Source organism: Symphodus melops (assembly GCF_947650265.1).
Source record: "Symphodus melops genome assembly, chromosome: 13".
In the NCBI taxonomy this organism is placed as follows: domain Eukaryota; kingdom Metazoa; phylum Chordata; class Actinopteri; order Labriformes; family Labridae; genus Symphodus; species Symphodus melops.
The window spans coordinates 9,028,758-9,050,867 of NC_136703.1; the positions used below are offsets into that span (position 1 = coordinate 9,028,758).

The following is a 22,110-nucleotide window of genomic DNA, read 5'->3' on the forward strand; positions in this document are numbered from 1 at the left end:
TTTAAATTCATGAAAGCAGTTGCAAAGTAACCATCACGTTTCCAAACTTAAGCTAAAATATTTAAACTTCTTATTTTATTCAGTTTAGACAGAGTAAAAAAGCTGCAGAAAAATCTTCACAAGCATAACCACATGGCTCTATTAAAGTGTCCCCCTGCCATTCATCCCATCCACATTACTTTCCTGTTCTAGGTCAGGGGTGCTCACACTTTTTCGGCATGGGAGCTACTTATAAAATGACCAAGTCAAAATGATCTACCTAATATAAACGTGCAAAACATATATTTATTTAGAATTTAGCTCTATACTTGTATATTAAGTGTTTGGTATAGGTTGTGGAGAGAGAGAGAGAGAGAGAGAGAGAATGACTCTGGCCTTTGTATGTAACTGGGTCCTGGTCTGTCTCATCCTCTGTTGAATTTTTTAAAATTAAAAGTCCAAGTATACTACTGAGTCATGATTACTGATTACTTTAACTGTAATGCCATGTTTAGTTACATTATTACTTAATCCACCCAAATAATATTATTGATGGATAATTCATACTGTGACTGAACATGGCCTTGAAATATTCCGATTCATTGCATATCCTTTAGTTTTCCAGCCTAGGCTACATTTACATCTATTTTTTATGTTTCATCTGTAGGCTCCTTCACTATGTTTCTCATTCTCTTAGCTTATTACAGTTCTCACCTTTCCTCCTCTTTGCCTGATGATCCTCTGCCTTTCTTGCTGCAACAAATGATAACTTGATTGATGCAGCCTTTTAACACTACGTTACATCGCGACCGTCTTTAATGAAACGAAACTTAAGAGGAAAATACGGAGGCGCGGAGCACTGAGCCGGGTTTTTTTTTCATAGTGAGGACGGACGATAGGCTGACGTCTACTTTATAATGCTTTGCGATCTACCCACACTGCCTTCGCGATCGACTGGTAGATCGCGATCGACGTATTGAGCACCCCTGTTCTAGGTAATTTACAATTGGGTAAGGCCTAATCATTTGGACATGGGAATTGATTTGATTTTACCTGACAGAGCCTCCCGAGACGCTGACAGGAGGTTTGTAGAATGGTTGAGAGACTGACAGAGGAGTAGTGGGAATTTGATAACCACCATCAGCTGCTCTACCAATCTGGCACGATGACGACACAGGACTACAAGACTGTGACTGCCACAGAAAATAAGACCAAGGATTTTCTTCAAATACATATGTACACCTACACAAACACAGACCAACACAAGTGGACAAATAAAACGGACATGAACAAACAAGTATGGACAGCCATCTGTACCCGCACACACCCAGCTTTGTCTGATCTGCATCATTAGGCAAGCCATCTGCTCAGGACTTTTGAATTTGTCCAGTCTTGTGATCTTATCATCATACAATCAATTGAAATGATGGTTAGAATTGGGCTTTCAATTTCTTTCCTTAAACTTAAATGCTTAATGCTCTGATTGAGATGAACCACAAAATGAAAAAAGCTTAACATTAGTGACATTTAGTGAATGAAGGAGGAAGCAGAAGTACTCCACCAACAGGAAAAAAAACCTTTTTAACTTTTTCATTTGCTGAACTCGCTGAAATAATCATTGTGCAAATGCTCATACCATAGACCAACTGACCCTTATAATTCAGGAACAGATGTTAGGAACAGATATGCAGCAGCAGTAAAAACAAAACAAAAAAAACAAACGTCTAAAAACTTAAAAAACAGAAATCTATAATTTAGTCACATCGAGCTAAAATCAGTTCGAAAGTGTAAGACTTGCCTACCTTATAGATAGTGTATACATTATTTGCATTTTTATACCAGAAGGAGCAGCTGACAAAGGCCTTTTCTAAAACCGACATGACTGGTTGGATGTCAAGTGCTTTTAGACATGAAAGGAACAATTGCAAAAACCAAACAAAACAAACACTTTAGGTGTCACAAGATGTCAAGACTTTAAGTCTATACTACTCTTGAAGCATCTTTTTTCTTTTAGTATGCGACAAAGATTTTTATGCTCATGCAGTTTTTTGCACAGGAGGTTCAACAACAAGACCATTCCAACAATGTCAACAGAGCGCGCAAGATCACAGTTAATTTTTCGCTCTGTAATTCCAAAGCCTGCAGTGAAGGAAGGAAGGTTTTTGATATGAGTAAATAAAGTTGGGCAAAAATAAAGGGTTCAAAAGTGACAACCTCTGTTAGCCTTGAGACGACAGTGTATTTTAAGTGTCACAATTCAATTTGCAAAATGCACTGAGCCTAACCTAATAGTTTAGACTTCTCTATGTGGAGAGATAAGTGAAATTGCTGATGTGTATGACATTTCAGGAGTGTTCAATAAAGGAGAGCAAAAGCAATTAGCCCTTCTTACCTTGTAGGGATGCCAATCGTTTCATACAGGTGAATTACTTTCTCTAGAAGATGAAAATGTATGTGACTCAATAGTAGAGTCTGTTGTCTCTCTACTTGAAGGTTGAGGGTTCAAGCCCCAGTTCCTGTAGCCACATATCAAAGTGTCCTAGGGCAAAACACTGAGCCCCAAACTGTTCCAGAGTGGCATGACTAACAATGTGGGTAAACTTATATATCAAATTAGTTCATCCTGATGGGTACTTTTTGTAGCTTTTTCAATTTGTGAATGTGGTTGATGTGAAATGTAGTGTAAAAAGTCAATTTGAGTAGTCTAGAAGAGGCTATACCAGAAGGGCTATACCAGCCCAAGTCCATTTGCTATCTTAGCATGTTAAGTTTACTACCACAGAATCAAACCCTAAACATTTAAATCATGTAAATCATTAGACAATGACTCAGCCGATTAGGCCATTCACTTTTTCCCCCTTTACCTGGCCACTGATGCAGGATTTATGTTGGATATCACTGTTATTCGAATTATATTCAAATGACCCAGGTTTCATTGGTTCTGTCAACATTAGGCCATCTGGACTCAAAATGTAGAGCATAGCAAACCTGGCATAATAACTTTTCTTGTTCCATCTCAACTCACTTAACCACTGTGCCACATCTGGAGTGCTGAAAACCATGTCACTAAAAACAAGAGCTTTCCTTTGAAATGGAGGCATACAATTGTGCCATCTTCTCTTTTCAGAGCAGAATTTTACAACAGAGTTTTAAAAACTGTAATGGTATTTATCAAAGTGTTACTTTTTTTATTCTACACAAGACACAGCAGGTCTCATTACTGCCAGTCTTAGACTGGTAACTGATAGACACAGAATACATCTGCAGTGTCACCTGTCCTTGAATTTTCACTGTAAAAAATACAAATAATTTCTTTCCTCAGGGGTACAATGAACTACTTCCATCTTACTATTTCCATTTTGCAGCACGGTTTGTTCGAGACAAAAAAGGAAATTGGTATCTAACTGTATAAGCCTACAGTGTGTGTATCTCTGAGCTATTACCTCTGCTGGTCACTGTTCTTCCAGGTTCAGGACTGATGCATATCCAGCGTGGCAGCCGGTCGCCGACATTCTGCCGGGATGAATAGTTTGTCATCCCTTCCTTCCTCTCTCCGCTCTGCTCTCTGCCTCTTGCCAGAGCTGTTTGCTCAGCTGTTCCCCTTTCTGACCGCATTTATCCCAGATGAGCGGCACAGTTTACCCTGCTAATCTGTATGTGAGTGTGTCTATGAGCCCGAGAGAGTGTGTGTGTGTGTGTGTGTGTGTGTGTGGGTGTGGGTGTGTGTGTGTGTGTGTGTGTGTGTGTGTGTGTGTGTGTGTCCGTGTCCCAGGCATCCTCTCATTGGCCCCCTGATCACCGTCTGAAGACACGCCTTGATCAGCAGGGACACACTCACACACAAAGGAGACAAACCGAGTGCTCTCATGACAAAGACTGTGCCTGGACCAGAGGTCATTTTTAGTATGTTTGAGATTTAGTTAGTATCTTCAGGATTGACACCAACACATATCTTATGGATCCCTTAATCTTGTCTCCCCACATTATTATGAATTGGTTTAGGCAACATACATATTCTCTAAACGGTGTTAAAAGCAGGGATTGTTTGTATTCAAGCAATAACATCAACCTTAGATTGCAACAATATTAGTATCACAATGTTGTCGAATGTCCACCTCCTTCGGCCTAATTCATGAAACTGTGAAAAAAGTAACATCAGTAACTGTACTGGTTGCACGAAAAATAATTAAAAATAGAGGTAAAGAAATGTGTGTTTTCACCTGGTAATGACTCTTGTATGGCTAATTGTTGTAAAACCGCTGTGGATGTCTCTGTTTTACCGGTGTTAAAGCAGGGATTGTTTGTATTCAAGCAATAACATCAACCTTAGATTGCAACAATATTAGTATCACAATGTTGTCGAGTGTCCACCTCCTTCGGCCTAATTCATGAAACTGTGAAAAAAGTAACATCAGTAACTGTACTGGTTGCACGAAAAATAATAAAAAATAGAGCTAAAGAAATGTGTGTTTTCAACTGGTTATGACTCTTGTATGGCTAATTGTTGTAAAACCGCTGTGGATGTCTCTGTTTTACCAATGTCTGAAAGTCTATTCACTTAGTGTTTTGTTTTACGAGGTGCGCTTGAACGCACCATCATGTGAACGGTGAATGCTGCGAGTACGCTGCTCAGTGTGCACTCAGGATGAGAACGGATGAAAGGACTCTTTTCCCCTTTACTTTTGTGTGCGTTAATGAAACCCCCCGGTGAGTTTACGTTACTGTTGCACATTTAAGGAGCATGATGGTGTGAATGTTTAGGTTTTCACCGCTAGAGTGAAATGTTAAACTCATTCGTGCCTGTCCTTCCCACGGTGGCTACCCAGACAGTTCAAGCACCACCAATAACAAGGTCTGCTGTCACAACTAGTCTCCCGTATCAATACCTAGGAGTAAACTTGCCTAAACTGCCCGATCATGCTGCGTTGCTCCAGTTGAAAGCTCAAGCTAAGCGTCACAGTAGTCGAGCTACTCTTCTCTACAACTCTACAGGGCCTTCCCCTCCAAAGAGAGACCAACGTAGTTCAAAGCTCAAAGATAAGACAGCGTCAGTCTTCCTCTGCTCTGGGGAAACAGCCAACAAGGAGACTGCTCAGTCGAAGCCTTCAAACCTTGTCCTTATTGCCCGTTCTGCAATAATAAGGAGCACTATCTTAACTCATGCTCCGACTTCAAGAAACTGTCTACTGCTGAGATTAAGAAGTGGATCCAGGAAGGTGACAGATGTTGGAAGTGCGGCCGCAGTCACAAAGCTACAGCCTGCACGCTTAAACTCCTCTACTCCTCATTGGCTCAGATATGCCTCAGCTTCTTACTCCGACACAGCCAGTTAGAACGTGCACATCTGGCGGTCCCACAGCCATCTGCACCAGGCTAGGCTTTTCCTTGCAAGGTCCTTCTGACATCACGCCAGTCTCTTCTCACCAGCCTTCTTGTCTGCACATCACCACTGAGTCTTCTTATACTGAGCTCCTCAGGAATGTGGAATGCCTTTGGCACATTGACACAGTCCCGTATGTCAGCAAAAAGACTGCAACGCGTTCCAAGCAAGACCAGCAAGTGCTCATCCTCCTACAGACAGCCTCTGAACGTGTATCTGTCGACGGTACTCAGCGTTATGCTACTCCACTGTTGCGTCGACAGCCAGCCATCCCACTCTGTGCTCAGCAAGAAGCTGTGATGCCCAACCTACGTAGCACCGAACGCCGACTGGCCAAAGTTACGGTTCGAGCAGCCTCATACTGTAAGGAGATGGATAAACTCGTCCAGTCTGGCTATGTAGCGGAGATCTCAGCAGAAGAGGCAGCCAAGTCCCCTGAGTCGTGGTATGTACCCCATCATATGGTGCACCACAACGGAAAGGACAGAGTTGACTTCAACTGTTCCTTCTCCTTCAACGGCCTGTCCCTGAATGACCAACTCCTGCCGGGACCAACGCTCGGTCAGACCATGATTGGCGTCCTGATGCGGTTTCGATGTCATGCTGTCGCTGTCAGCGGAGATATTAAGTCGATGTTCCACCAGATCCGCTTGCTGCCCAGTGATAAACCACTCCTACGATTTCTGTGGCGGAGTATGCAGAGGGCATCTGAACCACGCATATTCCAATGGGAAGTGTTACCATTTGGAACTACGTGCAGCCCCTGTTGCGCAGTCTTCGCCCTGCAACAACACGTCAGGGACGATGAACCACCAGACTATCCACTCATGCAAGTCATCGAGTACTCGTTCTATGTTGATAATTGCCTCCACAGTGTGAGTAAAGCTGAAGATGCTAAAGCTCTGGTTGATGATCTGCAAGCACTTCTGAGCAAGGGAGGTTTCGATATCCGGCAATGGGCTAGTAATGTACCTGAAGTTGTCGCACACTTACCTCCTGAATCAGTCAGCTAGCAGTGAGCTATGGCTATCCAAAGCCAGTGACAACCTTCAAGAGCCCACATTTGGACTCTGTTGGGATTGCTTGAACGACACCCTGAGTTACAAGCATCGCCAAACTGAGCCTTCAGCCGCTACTCTTCGCAACGTCTACAGTGTCCTTACCAAGCTTTATGACCCATTGGGCTACATTGTGCCATTCACCACGAGATGTAAAGTGCTTGTTCAGGACATGTAGAAGGCTAACATTGGCTGGGACGACAAGATCCAACCCGCCGATCTTCTGGAGAAATGGTTGAGTTGGGTACAGGAAATTCCCATTCTGCAACATCTCAAACTGCCTCGTCCCTATGCACCAGCCACTGTCAATACTGACACTGCAACCCGTCGCATCCACATCTTCTGTGATGCCTCGGAGCGCGGCTATGGATCGGTAGCCTACATGCAGATGACAGATGACAGTCAACAAGTCTATGTCTCCTTTGTGTTTGCCATGTCGAGAGTCGCGCCCCGTAAGCAGCTGTCCATCCCACGTCTCGAGCTCAGTGCCGCGCTTACTGGCGCACAGCTGGCTAGGGTAATTGAGACAGAGCTCTCAGTACCACTGTAACATAGCACTCTTTGGTCAGACTCTACAACCGTGCTGCGCTGGATCAAATCGGAATCCTGCCAATATAAAGTGTTTGTGGGAACACGTGTTGCAGAAATCCAGAATCTGACCAACCCTGTTCAATGGCGCTATGTTGACACCCTAAGCAATCCAGCCGACGATATAACCTGCGGACTAACTCTACAAGAGATGGTACAAGAACACCGCTGGAACAAAGGTCCACATTTCCTCCATCTATTGGAGAATGAGTGGCCTACCATGCCCTCATCTGAGGCAGAAGCAGACACCACAAAGTTAAGAAAATCTGCCTTCGTAGGAACTGTTTCCAGCAGCTTGCCCACAAAACTTCCTGACCCCAGTAAGTTCTCCAACTGGAAAGAACTTCTTCAGGAAACCGCTAGCTTTCTTCATGGGGCGGCTGAGGCCAATACAACAGCACCCTGTTCAGCTGCTGATTTTCTGCAAGCAGAGAAGCTGATGTTACAAAGGGCTCAAGAGGACTGCTTTGCGGAAGAATTGAGAGCTCTCAAAGCCGGACGTTCTCGACCTACAAACAGTTGTCTTGCATCTCTGTCACCAGAATACGATGAAGCCATGTAGCTACTCAAAGTCGATGGCAGGTTGAAGCATGCTAAAGGACGAAGAGGAAGAAACCACCAAATAGACTTTCTACTACTCTTTCAACTGCCATACGAACAGTTGGGGGCGGCTTTGTCTGAAAGTCTATTCACTTAGTGTTTTGTTTTATGAGGTGAACGCACCATCATGTGAACGGTGAATGCTGCGAGTACGCTGCTCAGTGCACACTCAGGATGAGAACAGAGGAAACGACTCTTTTCCCCTTTACTTTTGTGTGCGTTAATGAAACCAACCGGTGAGTTTACGTTACTGTTGCACATTTAAGGAGCATGATGGTGTGAATGTTTAGGTTTTCACCGCTAGAGTGAAATGTTATATCCAGTTTGTTATGCGTGACCAACTAGCTACTTTGTACGAGGCTGCACCATGCTAATCTGGCGTCATAATTCTTATGTTGAATAATTAGCCTTTTAAATGTGTATTGAAATACCGAGTTGTATTTACGTTGTATTTCACTATGTTTAAGTGCAGTGAATTTACTATTATTGTTAAATGCAAGCAGTTATAATGAGGTTTTTTGACTGCTATACTAATGTAAATTACTTTATATCCATTTGTTTTCTTTGTATCCAGACCACACACACACACACACATACAGACATACACAGGCACGCCGATACACACGTGGAAACCTGTATAATCCCTGCTGCTGCAAATAAAGTTGAAGAAAGACTCTCTGACAGGAGTCGTCTGTAGTGCTCCAATCCTAACTATTAAAGATCCACAAAGCCGTTCTAAACAACCAAACCAACTGCTTTCATGATTTGAAGGTCTGCCAGAGACTTTCATGTACTCTATAAGCACTGCACATCCATTTACCACTTTCACAGAAATATCCGAATGATTCTCCACCAGCCTCGACATTGCCTATGTTATTGTTTTGATTAAGAGCCCCATGAAGGTGGAATTTACATGCTGTGATTTAATTGCACTCATTGTGAGGCTGACATCAGTATCAAGTAAGGTTTTTAAAACACTCTGCGAAAGTATTTCTGCAATTTAAACAGTTTGAAGGAGTTTTCTTGCAATTATTTATTAGTACCCACAACTTGGAGCCTAGCACTTCCATGTTTATAGCTGTGGTATTGAAATAGGCATCGATATCTATAGATAGAATACTAGTTTTATTAATATAATTAGAAAAAATCATCATGTGCAATACATTATATTTAATACCTAAACTTGAGGTAAATAGTTCTAAAAAACGTAAGTTTATAATGTTTTTTCTAACTGTCATATTGCAATACATCATTGACGTGAATAATGAGTCTCCTGTGGAACCACTGATAACTTATGAACATTGCTGGTCATATTCAGAGAGCAATTCTCAATGGCATCACTAAAAGTCACTTATCTTTTTTTATACTTCAAAATGGTTATTGCTAGGAATGTAATGATTAATCATAAAATTCAAAAATATTCGAAGGTGTCAAGATTCACAGTGGTAATAAATCGCAATAATATTGTGAGCATCAGCAACTATACTATAGAGCAGAGGTGGTTGGCAGCTGCAAAGCAATATTTTGCAGTGCTGTGGAAGCATGGCTCCCCTATAAGACAAGATAACAGACAAGACAAAAAATCTGTGCAAATATTGCAAGAAGACAGGGAACTACACAAATTGCATAACCAACATGATGCTGCCTTTAATCAAAACCACAATGAGAGGCTCTAATCGCCCCTTGTTGCGAGAAAAAAATATTGAAAGGCCAAGGCACACTGAAAACTGAGTATGCAGCCCCGAAAGGAATGTTTTTCAGTCATTATTTGCCTACAGTCTCATTTTGTAAAAGAAATTGTGAGAGAATCATATCAAAAATCAAGTATCATGAATAGTATCATTAGTTTCTCGAAGCATTACATCCCCAGTCATTAATTCTGAAAGTTTGTTAGTTTATTTGCATTATAAAAGCATATTTCTTAATTTTAGTGGAAAAGGAATGGTCTTAGCAGGTTAGGGGATGTTCTTAAAGGAATACTTCACCTATTTGCATTAAGCTTTGTATCATTAGAAACCTGGAAATTTTTTTTAATGGTCGTTCATTCTGCCCTCATTTTGACCAGAGACGGAAAAGCTTCTTATTTCTTTGCTTGAAAAGGAGCCTCCAATGATGCAAAAATCGTCACTTTGAGTCATCGGAGGCTGTTTTGGTTAGCAGGGATGAAATTACAATGCTAGTTCCTCAAATTTTCGATCACTGAAACTACAGACCTATTACAGATCAGAGGGCGGGACCTCATTCCCAGAATCGGAACTTGACATCCGTCATATTGCTTGGTAGTTATGCTAACAGATTCTATGGAGGAAGCTTATGACAACCAAAAATGACGAAGAAAGTGTGTTTCAACTTCAAACTGATATGGATAAAGGGCATGTGCTTAAATCTGATGTTCGTGTCTTGTGCTGCGAGCCCCAATATAGCGCCAAGCTGGCTGCTGCCGACATGCAGGTCAGTGAGCTTGCTGCTGCCAACAGCCAGGTCTACAGCTTTGAGAACAAGGAGCCAGGACAGACTGGTGCAGACTGGGGTGCACCTTCAGTCCCCTCCAATGAGAGGAGAGAGATTTCGGGTCCCCCTTCTTTTCAAATGGAGGTTTGAAGTATTGCAAAGGCTTCTGGGACTACGAGTCTTCTAAAAGCTCTTTGTTATCACTGTGAATACTCAAATCAGGCTTTTCAGAGAAAAGCAGGCCCAAGTCCTTGTTTGCCTGTGCTCAACCTGGAAGGCCCAACACTGTTGTGTGTCATGAATGAGTTGAAATTAGGGCTGCAAATTCTTATCATTTGACTTACTGGTAAAATTAATGCTCAATCGCGCATCATTCTCTATGATTGCCATCACTGGATAATAACAATAATAACTAGACAATTCCAGCAGAAATTGTGAGGGTGGTTGCCGTCTGTGTATGTGTTTCTGAGTTATACTGCAGTAAAACTGTTTAACTGTAGTCAGCTAACAGCTAAGACAGAACTCTGTCCCACTGCTATGGTCCCACTCAAATGATGATGTCATCACTCTCTGAATACCTGCAGCTCACTGATTGATAGAATGTTCTGGCAGTTTGGCAGATCAAAGCTGAATGTCAACCAAAGTCTTTGAATGGGCTTACCACTGCTCGCAAAACCTCAAATATCTTGAAAACTAAACATGGTATCACAGATCCGTTTGGACTGTGAGCGACAGAACAAATAGGCGCACGTTTTGATATATTTTATGTGTATTTAACATTCAGATTGGGACCACAGTGGCAATTTTAAAACATGAGTGAAAACTATGAAATTCTGGACATCAGCTAGAGTGAGAGCCCAATGTGTGTGTATGTGGTGCGTGACTGTCAAACAAATTCCTCCCCTGAGAGACTGAAACATTTTATGTTTTTACTTTTTGCTTTATGAGTGAGAGGACACTCAGAGCTTTATTTTGATGTATTTTGTTTATATATGTGAGCAACAATGACTTCAGGATGGCGATTTACAAATATGTCTCCAAAACTTAAGTTTTTGGCCGTTACACTCTAGGATTTGAATTTTTGCCATTCATTTTCAATGGGGCAAATTTTTGTCGTTTAAACTCGATTTGTGTCCACATCGTGTGACCGAAGTTTCCACAAAGTAATAGCACCCATGTCATGACCGAGCCGGTCGTTTTGATACCTTTTTTGTGTGTGTGGCGCAAACGCTGTGGGAGGAGTAGCGCGCGTAAATTTGAGGATATAATAATAATAATAAGAATATTTACAATAGTAGTAGTGTGGTTTGCCTTTCAGGCAACCACCCTAATAACTAGAAAATGTGCATTTCCCTGCGGAAAATGCGTGTGAATGCTTCCCGCTGAAATGTTGCAGAAACACTGCTGAATGAAGAAGAACTAGCAGAAGTAGAGGAAAACACACAGAAGTAAAAGTAGAACAAGAAGTAGAAGTATCTGTACAAGAACAAGAAATAGTGCTAGAATAAGAAAATGTAGTAAAAGAAGAAGTGGAAGCAGAAAAAGAAGTACAAGCAGAATAAGAAGACGTAGAAGAAGAGGAAATAGCAGAAAAAACAGTAGTAAAATTAGTACAAGAAGTAAAAGTATCTCTACAAGAACAATAAATACTGATAAAGAAAATGTAGTAAAAGACGTGGAAGCAGAAAATGTAAATGAGAAAGCAAAGCATTTACAGTATAAAGTTCAATGCATGTGTGTGCGTGTGTGGGGGAGGGTGTTTGTGTGTGTAACTGCAATCAAGAGTACCGTAAATTCCGGACTATTGAGCGCACCTGGATATAAGCCGCACCGGCTAAAAATAAGTTAAAAAAATTATTAGTACATATATAAGCTGCACTTGATTATAAGCCGCAGGTGTCCACGTTATAACAGAGCTATTTGCACAGAAAGACGTGACATAAAAACATTTGTTTAACTTTTAATTAAATACGTACTACCGGTAACATCCGCAAATACGAAGCCTAGTGGAAATCCTTGATCGAACAGTGTCTGTAACACGGCTGATGAAAAAGATTACCGTAATACATTTCACAAGAAAAAGTCCATCCATTCACTGACTCGGAATGACTTAATTACTCACTTCCTCAGTCTCTTTTTCGTTGTCGCTGTCAGTTTCAACTTTATGTGCAGCAGCTCTATTAGCTTCTTTGACAGCCAGCTCGATCGCCTTTAACTTGAAAGCTGCATCATATGTATTTCTCTGTGTGTTTTCCATGATGAGGGTGCGTGCATGAAGCGCAAAATGACTGATATTAAGATCCGATGTGACGAGGACAAATGTTTTTGCGGCACAAGCTCATTGTCCCCCAAGAGAAATCCATAAATAAGCCGCACCGGAGTAGAAGCCGCAGTGCTCGAAGTGTGAGAAAAAAGTAGCTACTTATAGTCCGGAATTTACGGTAACTGTAGTCAGCTGGCAGCTTAGACTGGATAACATCTCCCTATTCAGTGCTTATTTTAAGGGCTAAAATGAAGAGTTGGTGGCTGAATGAAGATGTTATGAGCAAGAGGAGAAGTAGCTGAACGCGTTGATGTAATTTTTATGTCTGAGATCCAAGAAATGTCGGAATTACAGCGATGTAAAAACTTAGAAAATGTTGTATTCTTGAGACATGTGTCGTTTCGTTTTAACATTATCGCGGATGGAGAGTTTTTTGGACCACCTGCCGCTTTGAAGCTCACAGTGCCCAAACCGTAGCTCTGTTTGTCTTGAAATCTTAATGTGAGCGAGAGGACAAGTTTTCCTACGTTTTGAGGGTAAATTTAGTCATGTGGTGTGAAAATTGTGGTCGCTAGAGCAATTTGTTCGGGAGATTTAGAAGCAGACACCACAAAGTTACTCTGCCGCACTCTAGCGATGATGTCACTCACTCTAGCTCTGAACATCCCAGCACATACACACCCATTGAAAAACGGGGAAGAAAGCAAAAAACATCACAAAACATTTGGAGGTATGGTTTAAAAAGTATAAAAGATAGCAAAACAATGTAAATGTAGTAAACGTAGTGGAAAAACGTGTGAACGTTTTAAAGTAAAAAAAAAAAAGTAAAAAAAGTCTCTACGTGGAACACAGCAAAAGTTATAAGGCTGAGAAAAAGGTGGAAAAGTTGAAATGTTTCCCATTCATTTCAATAGGGCAGAATTTTCTGGACAAAGTGAAATAACTTAAAAAGTAAAAGTAGTAAAAACGTGAAAAGTCATAGCCATAATGAGCAGAAAAAGCTGAACAGTATGATAGTTGAACGGTGAAAGTAGCACAAACGGTTGAAGAGCAGAAGAGGGCCAAAAAACGCACGGAAGTAGAAGAATAAGTATAAAGATTTGGATAACAATAGTGTGAATGCTTTGAAGCATTCACACTAATGATAACAATACACTTATAATATAATATTAATCACTCTACCACTCCATTGATCTGTAGGAGTCAGGGCAGAAGAGCACAAGGAGCACTTTCTCTACTGGAAAGGTAAGTCTAAAGGATTTCACAGGATAGATTCAGTAGTGATGCAGACAGTCTTTCAATGAATCAATGAATATGAAATATGAAACATTTCACTGAAGGTGCACCATATGGGTGCACCAATAAGTTTCGTTCTTCGGGCCATTCTGACCGCAATCAGTATGACAAGATTTGGCAGCCGCAGGTACTGTGTGTGCTGTCCGCACTGTGCCAACCGCAAAAAAGCATGAATCAGGTTTAAATTTTTTTTTTTTTTTTAAATCGCTCTCGCTGCTCACGGCTTAAGCTTCTGGTGTGAGTAACGGTGTCTCTGTAGTATCCAGCAACCAAGCCCATTGGTTCGGGATAGCCACTCATAGCTTCTCCCAACTCAACCAGCATTTGTTGTGCGTTCATTAATAAACTGATGTAGACGGTCCAGTATCATTGCAACACATAATCTTGATACTTTAAATCGAGTACATTTTTCTTGGTCGAGTTAACCTCCCTAGTTGAAACATGAACCCGTCATTGTCTGTAGACAATGAGCTGTACTGTATATGCAGCCCATCCATACATTTCTAACTTACAAAATAAATATATATAATTCAGGGTCTTTCTTGTCTCATTGTTGCAGAATGTTTAGCATTTTTTCATTGTATGTGTTGTACAAACACAACACATGCTTTCTTAGTCAGACCATGCAGTCTGTGTCATCCAGTCCACTGACTGCATGGTTGGCTGCAGCTAACAAGGCAGTGGCCAGACATGAGCAGCTGCTGTTGTGGTTGAACCAATCCCTAGCTGCATATATATCTACCAATATGAGGGTTTATGCGTGAGTGTATGTGTACACAGTTAAAGAAAATGTACCTGCTGTCTGATATCGCACATTTTTGCATTTATTTGTGCACACTTGGGTAAAAACGACACCATTCACACTGTCAAAATGTACCTAATCAATAGACAAAATGCAGTAGTTTATGCTATATAAACTGTAAAGTAATGTATACACACAGGGCCAGATTTACTAAGATCTCAATTAAAGAGTACTAAATTGAGTGTTCACCGCAAAAGTTTGCACGTTTGGCTTGTGGGCGTTTTGCGGGTGATTTACTAAGAACATTTGCGTGAATGACGTCAGGTGCAAACCTTGTGGAGGCGGTAGTATTTCTGTCAGGCTTTTGCGTGTTCTACTGGTTTACGTCACAGAGAGTTTGGACGGAAAGCTGGATGACTGCAAGCGCAAAATAGGTATTAGTTAGAGGCAAATGAACGTCCAGTATCAAGTAATAGCAGATAAATCTGAATATAACAAAAGGAAAAAGTGGCTTATAAGAAAACCTTGGTATTAAACACGGTCCTCTGTGGCACTGGTGCGCAGTGTGTGTGCCACTCGTGCCATCGTTGCGCACCAGAAGCTGGTCAGCGCTGTGTCTGATCAGACATAAATCCCATGGCAACTGGTACTGAAGTTGGGGGTAAAAGCATGGTGAGACCCCCATTCAAGCGTCCCACAGCGCAGCAGCAGAGGAGGGGGCTGTAGAGTGAAGAGACGAGCGCGCTCTGGAGAAGCGCTCCGGAGCGCACCAGAGATGCGTAACCCGAGAAAATGAAATGCTCAGTTTAAAATGTAATGTTGGCAAGAAGAGGGAAATAGGACGACATAAGTGTCAATGTTGAAATTCTTTAGAATGCAGACGCTGTGAATGTTCACAGTTTAATCATGGCGTTTCTTTTAAACAATTATTGAAGCAAGATACAAAATAAATGCATACCATTTATTTTTCTGTCATTTAAACATGTTAACACATCTTTTATTGTGCCTATGTCTCCTCCTAACTGCAGCCTGCAGTGCATAACACTGGGGATCTTGGATTAGCACGTTCTCTTTTCAAAGGTGTTCAATTCAGACCCCGTCACAACCACCGCAATTTTTGCCTGGCTTGGTAAATCACATTGCATGTACTAACTTAACTTCTTTGCATTTTCTCCTCCCAGTATTTTGCACGCTGAGGCAGAAACGCCTCGTTTTGCATATTCATTGAGGCAAACGTACTATTTGGACAATACGTGTTGTTTTGCTCATATGAAAGACGCAATCCTCACTGCACGCTGTTAGTAAATCAGATTGCACATTTTTTGCTGGTGGTATCAAGTTTGCACACGTTTTAATACACGCAAACCTTTAGTAAATCTGGCCCACAGTCTCAGAAGACTATATGAAGCCTTCCAGTATGACAGTGACTTTCAACATGCCTTCTGAGGCACCACACTATCATACATCCATATCTGTTCCTTTTTCTTGCCTTAACTCTTTATCATGCTCTAACAACCTTTCCAAAGACAAGATGAAATCTCCACCACCCACCTCCAACAGACTCCCTGTAAAGTAAAACAAATAACTCCTTGCCACTCTTTTAGGAATGCTCTGTCTGCCTTGGCTAAGATTTATGTCATGGACAAAAGGCAGGAACAGTGGGCCATTGTTTTTCTAGACACTGCCTGTATTGTGGTCCATCATGTGTGACAGGTATGACCATGCTACTGCTTAAACTCCATGGCCTACCACACAATCAAAGGTTAAAGGGGGCCAACATGAGAAGTATTGTTATACTTTAAAAAAGATTTTCCATCCACATTTATAGATTGTCATGTAGAGATTATATGGAACTTCTCAACAAACTTTACGACTATAATTAAAACTAACAACTTAAAAAGTCTAAAATAGCCTCAGAGACTATTCATTAAAAATTGACCTTTTCCCAAGATTTGTTCAAATAAAGACAAGGAAAAGAGGAATCAATATATCACATTACTTAACCCTGTAGGGAAATTTGATTTTGTGCCCTGTAGAATTGTTGGACATGCAAACAACCTCCTGCATATGTTCTAGTTCAATCAGGAGAGACAAGTGATATTCTAGAAATTATTTATTACAATGAATAATATGAAAATGTGACTTGACGTCTTCGGTGCTTGGAGAACGATGATAGGCTGAAAATGTGGGAGGAACGCAGTGCCATTGGTTAGATGAGTACCGCTGACGAGACAGCCGATTACTGAATGACAGCTCAAAACTAAAAGCTTGAGAATGACAGTGGAACCATGAGTGTGCATGCAAAAAAGAAAAGGTAAATGAGAACGGTCTGATTGTGAATCACTTATAGTCTTCCTGACCAAACTTGCGCTATAGCTTCATTTGGAAAAGTTGCATAAGCTGCAAAGATTTGTAGTCACACAGCATTGTATTTATGTAGACAGTGGCGTTTCTGTGTGAAAAATTGGTGGGGCACAATCCCTTTATGATAAGATAAAGGAAATTGACAGTACTCTCTGGACTGATGCCCTTTTTTCATTTTACACTTCAAGGGGTCATTTATGGTTTAAAAAAATACTATGCAGAGTGCCTTGTCAAATCTTACATACATACACAAACAACACACTCTCTCACACACACAAACCCTCATATACACTCTCTCTGACACAAACTCTCTCTCATCAGTTGTCTCGTCAGTCTGTACAGCGGCAAAGGATGTCTCGCCCATTTGTTTGACTATCTCCTCCCTATATACTTCATACATGCAGTGTAACAGTTTGTTTTGAATGGTGCTGGATGTCCCTTTAAAGACGAGTTGAGCATCATACTGCCTCTGATGCCTCCAATCACCCTGACTCATGGTCTCAAAAATACAACGGAAAACGCCTGTCCGCCAACTCGTCATGGCCCCGCAATGCAGTTTTGCATTTTCCACAAAGTTTAATACATGTGATTATCCAAATGAGCACATACCTGTTCTCCTCCACCTGTCGTTATGTTGCTCAATGGATCGCCTGTAACGCCCGTGAACGCTGTCAATGTGAGTGGCCACATTTACTGTTCCAAGTAATCCCAGTTTCACCACACAGTCCAGGTGACTCCCGCTGCTCCCTTGTTTTGAGATCCTTTCAGAAAGATGTTTCAAATCTTTGAACTCCATCCTCACCGAACAGCAAATACGGAAAACAGAGGAGCACCTTCTTCTCGATGCTAACTGTTAGCCACTTTTTCTTTGAGAACCAATCCACATTAAATCCGCAGTTTGTTTTTCCAGAAGTTTCAGTGATGACAATATCCATCGGTTGTTATGCTCCATTGCACTTTACCTCCAACTTCTGCTAATTCACGGTTTCAAAACTGTGCTTCAATAAGAAACCCACTTTATTTATCTTCACAACTTCGCTAGCTTTTAAATCCTCCCGCTTGCGGACTCATTCATCATACAGTCTCTGACAGACAGCCAATCATCCAATCCCTTCTGAATAATCAGCAATTCAAATCTAAAAGAATGCATGACGTTTCAGTGGGGCTACGAGCTGTGAGCCCCACTTGTCGTATTTTTAATCAGATTTACATTACATAGACAAATACTCTGCGCATGGGTATTAGCACTTTCCCCCATGCAATACACATTGCACTGTGCCGGAGGGGCTGGCCCGAGTATGCCCCTCCGGCCAGTGTAGTTTGACTGCAGACACAAACAACAGTATTTAAACTTTATTCTTAGTTAAAAATGAAATAAAATAGAAATAATCCGATGCAAATTAGGAACATAGTTATCATAGCTATCATAACTTCATTTGTTTGCACAGTTCTTTCTGACGCTAATAGGTGGGGCTGTGCCCCACCTGCCCCTAATGACCAGTCGCCACTGTATGTAGATTTTGATGAGTTTGAAAACACAAGTCTCAAATTACTCAGCTCAGAGCTCAGAAGAACCCAGCAACTAGATTTCAGATTCCTAAAAGGCATATTTATGATTGTAACAAACAAATCATTATTTTTCAAATATGTATGCCGTTACAATTTTTTTTTTATAAAGGTAACTTTGAAGACAGATGATACAGTGCAGTATTGTTGTGCAGGGTTGCAAGAGAAAAAAATGGTGGATTGTGTATTTCTGTATAGTTCCCATTTTTAGTCTAGACTAGAGATTGGCAACCTGCAGTCTGTGGGAATGAATTAAATAATTATTCATATTCGGGCTTTGAGACATGAATAAATTAATCATGGTGTGAGCTCTCACCTTAAGAGCCAGATTCACTGTTTCAGCCTTGGGTATGGGCTGAGGTGAAGCTGGCATTTGGGGATGTACCAGTTAGTGTCCTTGTCTTTAACCTTCGATCAGCCGAATACCAAAAACAGTACATGAAAGAAGACGAGGAAAACAAAAGTTTGCCATCTCCCAGCCCTCTGTTACATAACTCAAACTTACTGTATCAGCAAATGTATTTTCTTTGCAGTAGGATCACTGCGCTGCATTTACCAACGTGTGTTACATACACATAAGTGTGCTTTTTGTAGGGTGAAAGATAGTATTTATTTAAGGAATTTCTGTAACGGGTATGGAGTGAACCCAATCACAGCACAAATGAACCAGTGTTTTCGTTTTTAAACTGTCTTTATTTAACAGGTTCACGTATGTAGACAACAGACCAGAAGAAGTGAGCTGGAGAGGCGAAGCTGATCTGTTGAGTCTTTCTGGTTTGAGCAGGAACAGCCCAAATGCCAACCAGCCACAGGCAGACAAGGAACAGGAAACAGGCAGGCAATACTCGTGGTCATAAACAGAAGGCTAGTAGGTTTACCCGGGCTGAGACAAGAGACGATGGTCAGAGGCAGGTCGGGTCGATAACAGGTAGGCAATCCGGGAATAAGTGCTGGAGAGTCGGGTATGGGAGCTAAGACAATCTGGCAAAGAGCGAGTGAAGTGAAGCTGCATATATACTGGCTTGATTGGAGATGACGAGCAGGTGAGAGCAGTTTGACTGTTGAGGTATGTGGCTGAGCAGCAGGTGAGAGCTGTTAGACTGATGAGGTGTGTGACTGAGCAGCAGAGCAGGGGAGGAGCAGAGCAGACTGTGACAATTTCAGGATCAATATATTTCATGAAGAATTTAAACCTAAAAGTCAACATTAGAACAGCATTCACAGACCAAAGGTATCAGGAAAAGGAAAAGTACAAATTCTCGCTTAAATGGTTTTGATTGTAAATAAACTATTTCGCTCTTTACAAGATTTTATCAAATTAGCTGGTATTGTCTCTATTTAAAGCTTGCTTTGAAAGCATCACTTAATGCATTCGTAACAGACAACAAATGAAATGAATTACGTCCTAGCCGGAATTACCTTAAAGTGACTAATTAATTTAAGCATTTTTATTTGAATTTGGGTTTAAAAAATTTAAATGTTGGAATAATGAACTTCGATGAAAATTATATACTGTAATGGCTCTTTCATTAAAGTATATGTAACAATTCGTAAAAATGTACCCATGTAGCAGTTAGGATTAAATTAAACTTGGTCATTACAGTTGCCCATCCCTGGTCTAAACTACAAATTAAGTGGTTGCGACTTTACTGCACTGACAACTGTGTTGTTAAATCGCCAGAGAGGCTGTCTAGGCAACGACATTTGACAAAACCAGCAGACTTGCTGTATGTAATTAGCCAACTAGTAATGGCTTGTGACTTTAGCAGCTTCTGTGCTAAAGTAAGAGTGTGAATGAGTCAGAGCTCAAAGGCATAAATACAGACCAGCGTTTTCCCTGGTCTAGAATTAAGAACGTTAATAATTATGTTGAACAATAAATGGAGCTTGCCCAAGGGAGACAAAGGGGGATGGGTAACAGAGAAAAAAGAACACTAGCAGCCTGCAGAAGGACATAGAGGGTATGACAGAAAGAGACACAAAAGGAGGGATAAAATATTTCTAGATATAAACCTGAAGAAACAAAATAACAAGTTCATTGGTGTCTCATATATAAGAGAGTTTAGAAAGTTCACTCTTAGACAAGACAAAAACACGGTTGGCAGGTTAGAAAAAACAATAAAGTGAGTTGGGTGGTACATGACTATGAGGGTGGCCCAGTGAATTTAATGAAAAGGTACTGGATGAAAAAGATGACAGAAAAAACACGCTCCCACGACATCCTCAAAGACTGCAACGTGTCTTTGTGGTCACAGACCACTAGAAAGGTTGACCTTGGCATTGTTTACTCAAGTTAGACCCCTTCAAAGACACCGGGCGCAGACAGAGCCAGTGGCTTACTTCGCTCTCCATGGAGATAGTGTACTTGTGACTGGGAACTTTCCAGGCTCATTACCAGATGAGGGTTCTACCTCACTGCCTGTCTTTATTTGATTCCATTCCACTCATAGAACCACAGCAATACAAGAGAGATATAGACAGAGAGAAAGAACAAGAGAGGGAAGATAAAAAGATGAGGGGAGACAAAAATATTCTGAGAACGAAACTGCTCTAACTCTCACAGAAGAACTTGAGGAGAAGACAACAAATGGGATAAAATGAGAATGTAGTAGGAGGAGAAGAGGGAGAAAAAGGTGAACGTACATTAAGTTTGAAGTTGAGGAATGGATGAAAGCAATGTATAATAAATGTCGACCATCTACAGAGCTGCAGAGTGACTGGCACAGTGCTTCTGTTTGTAAGAGGGGAGGATGACAATGCAGGAGTTTTAGAGATACAGACCTTCTTTGGTCACATTTTCAAGGAGCTATAAATATCTTATTCAGATACTGGATAGCTCGAATTGAAATGTTGAAATACCTCTTATTCAAAAATCACAATGACGGAAATTGAACGTTACTGAAAAGGTTGCCGATACTACCGTTTTGCTAAGAAAAGCACAAGAAACTTCTTATGCCTAAAATCCCTCTGTGTTTCAAGGTTATTGTTTCTGTATACATAGATAATGTACAAATATGACAGGTATTGATGCTATAGTATAGCTATAGCTTTTGGGCCTATAAGAACACAGCTCGAAACACACATCAAACAGAAACTGAGATGCACAAATATTTAAAAAAAGAAAAAGCAGCATAAAGCTGTGCAGCTCATCAGAAGAAAGGCTGAGGAGTGAGACACCTTGAAAAAAAACAGAAGGAAGATGATGGAGGCCAGAGAACAAACAGCCACTTGGCCACTGACATAGACCACTGCATGAAATGAGTCAGACTAATGGAGCAGAAAATAGAAATCATGAGCCTCTTATCTTTCCACTAATCACAGTCCGAACAGAGGAGATAACAGAAGGAGGAAAGTGATGGAGTAAAAAAAAAGTCAGAGCAGAGAAGAGAAGAGCTTGAGGGTTTCAAGACCAAGACCCCTACTTTCATCAGCAGTCCTTAATATTTCCTATCATTAGCTGGCTAGCTCATTCGCTATTAATGTCATTCTCCTGTATGTCTCTATGTAATCCAGTTAGATACCTCAATTTAGTGTTGCCAGCCTACAGGGCCAGCATTCCCTTTCCCCCCTGTCTCCACCAGTACTCTGCACTAGAGTTTGGTGTGATCTATTTCTGGTCCTCTGCTGCCTCTCCTCTCATCTTCTTCTCATCTCAGCCTCACTCAGCAGGTCGCGAAAGAATCTTAATGAGCAGAGAAAACTTGCAATTCTTCTTTGAGTGCCCTCAGCAAGCTACCATGCTGCTCCTATCTTCAATCTACAGAGACACTGTCACTGAGCTTCCACATAAGTGTAACCACACTTCATGCTAGAAATACAATTA

General features: G+C 41.1%; 1 protein-coding gene across 5 annotated transcripts in view; it reads right to left on the reverse strand.

Moving 5' to 3' along the window:
- The window catches only part of LOC306833484 (kazrin-like), a 126,587-nt gene extending 122,556 nt beyond the window's left edge, over positions 1-4,031 (reverse strand). For 2 of the 5 annotated variants that reach the window (XR_013780360.1, XM_079358763.1), the window contains exon 1: positions 3,423-4,031. Coding sequence is in view for 4 of the 5 variants with exons in the window: in XM_079358763.1 (XP_079214889.1) it covers positions 3,423-3,594 (172 nt within the window). In the remaining variant the exon portion in view is untranslated. The remainder of the gene's footprint in view (positions 1-3,422) is intronic. The other 3 variants (XM_079358761.1, XM_079358762.1, XM_079358764.1) reach the window with 3 other exon arrangements.
- Between the last annotated feature and the right edge of the window lie 18,079 nt (positions 4,032-22,110).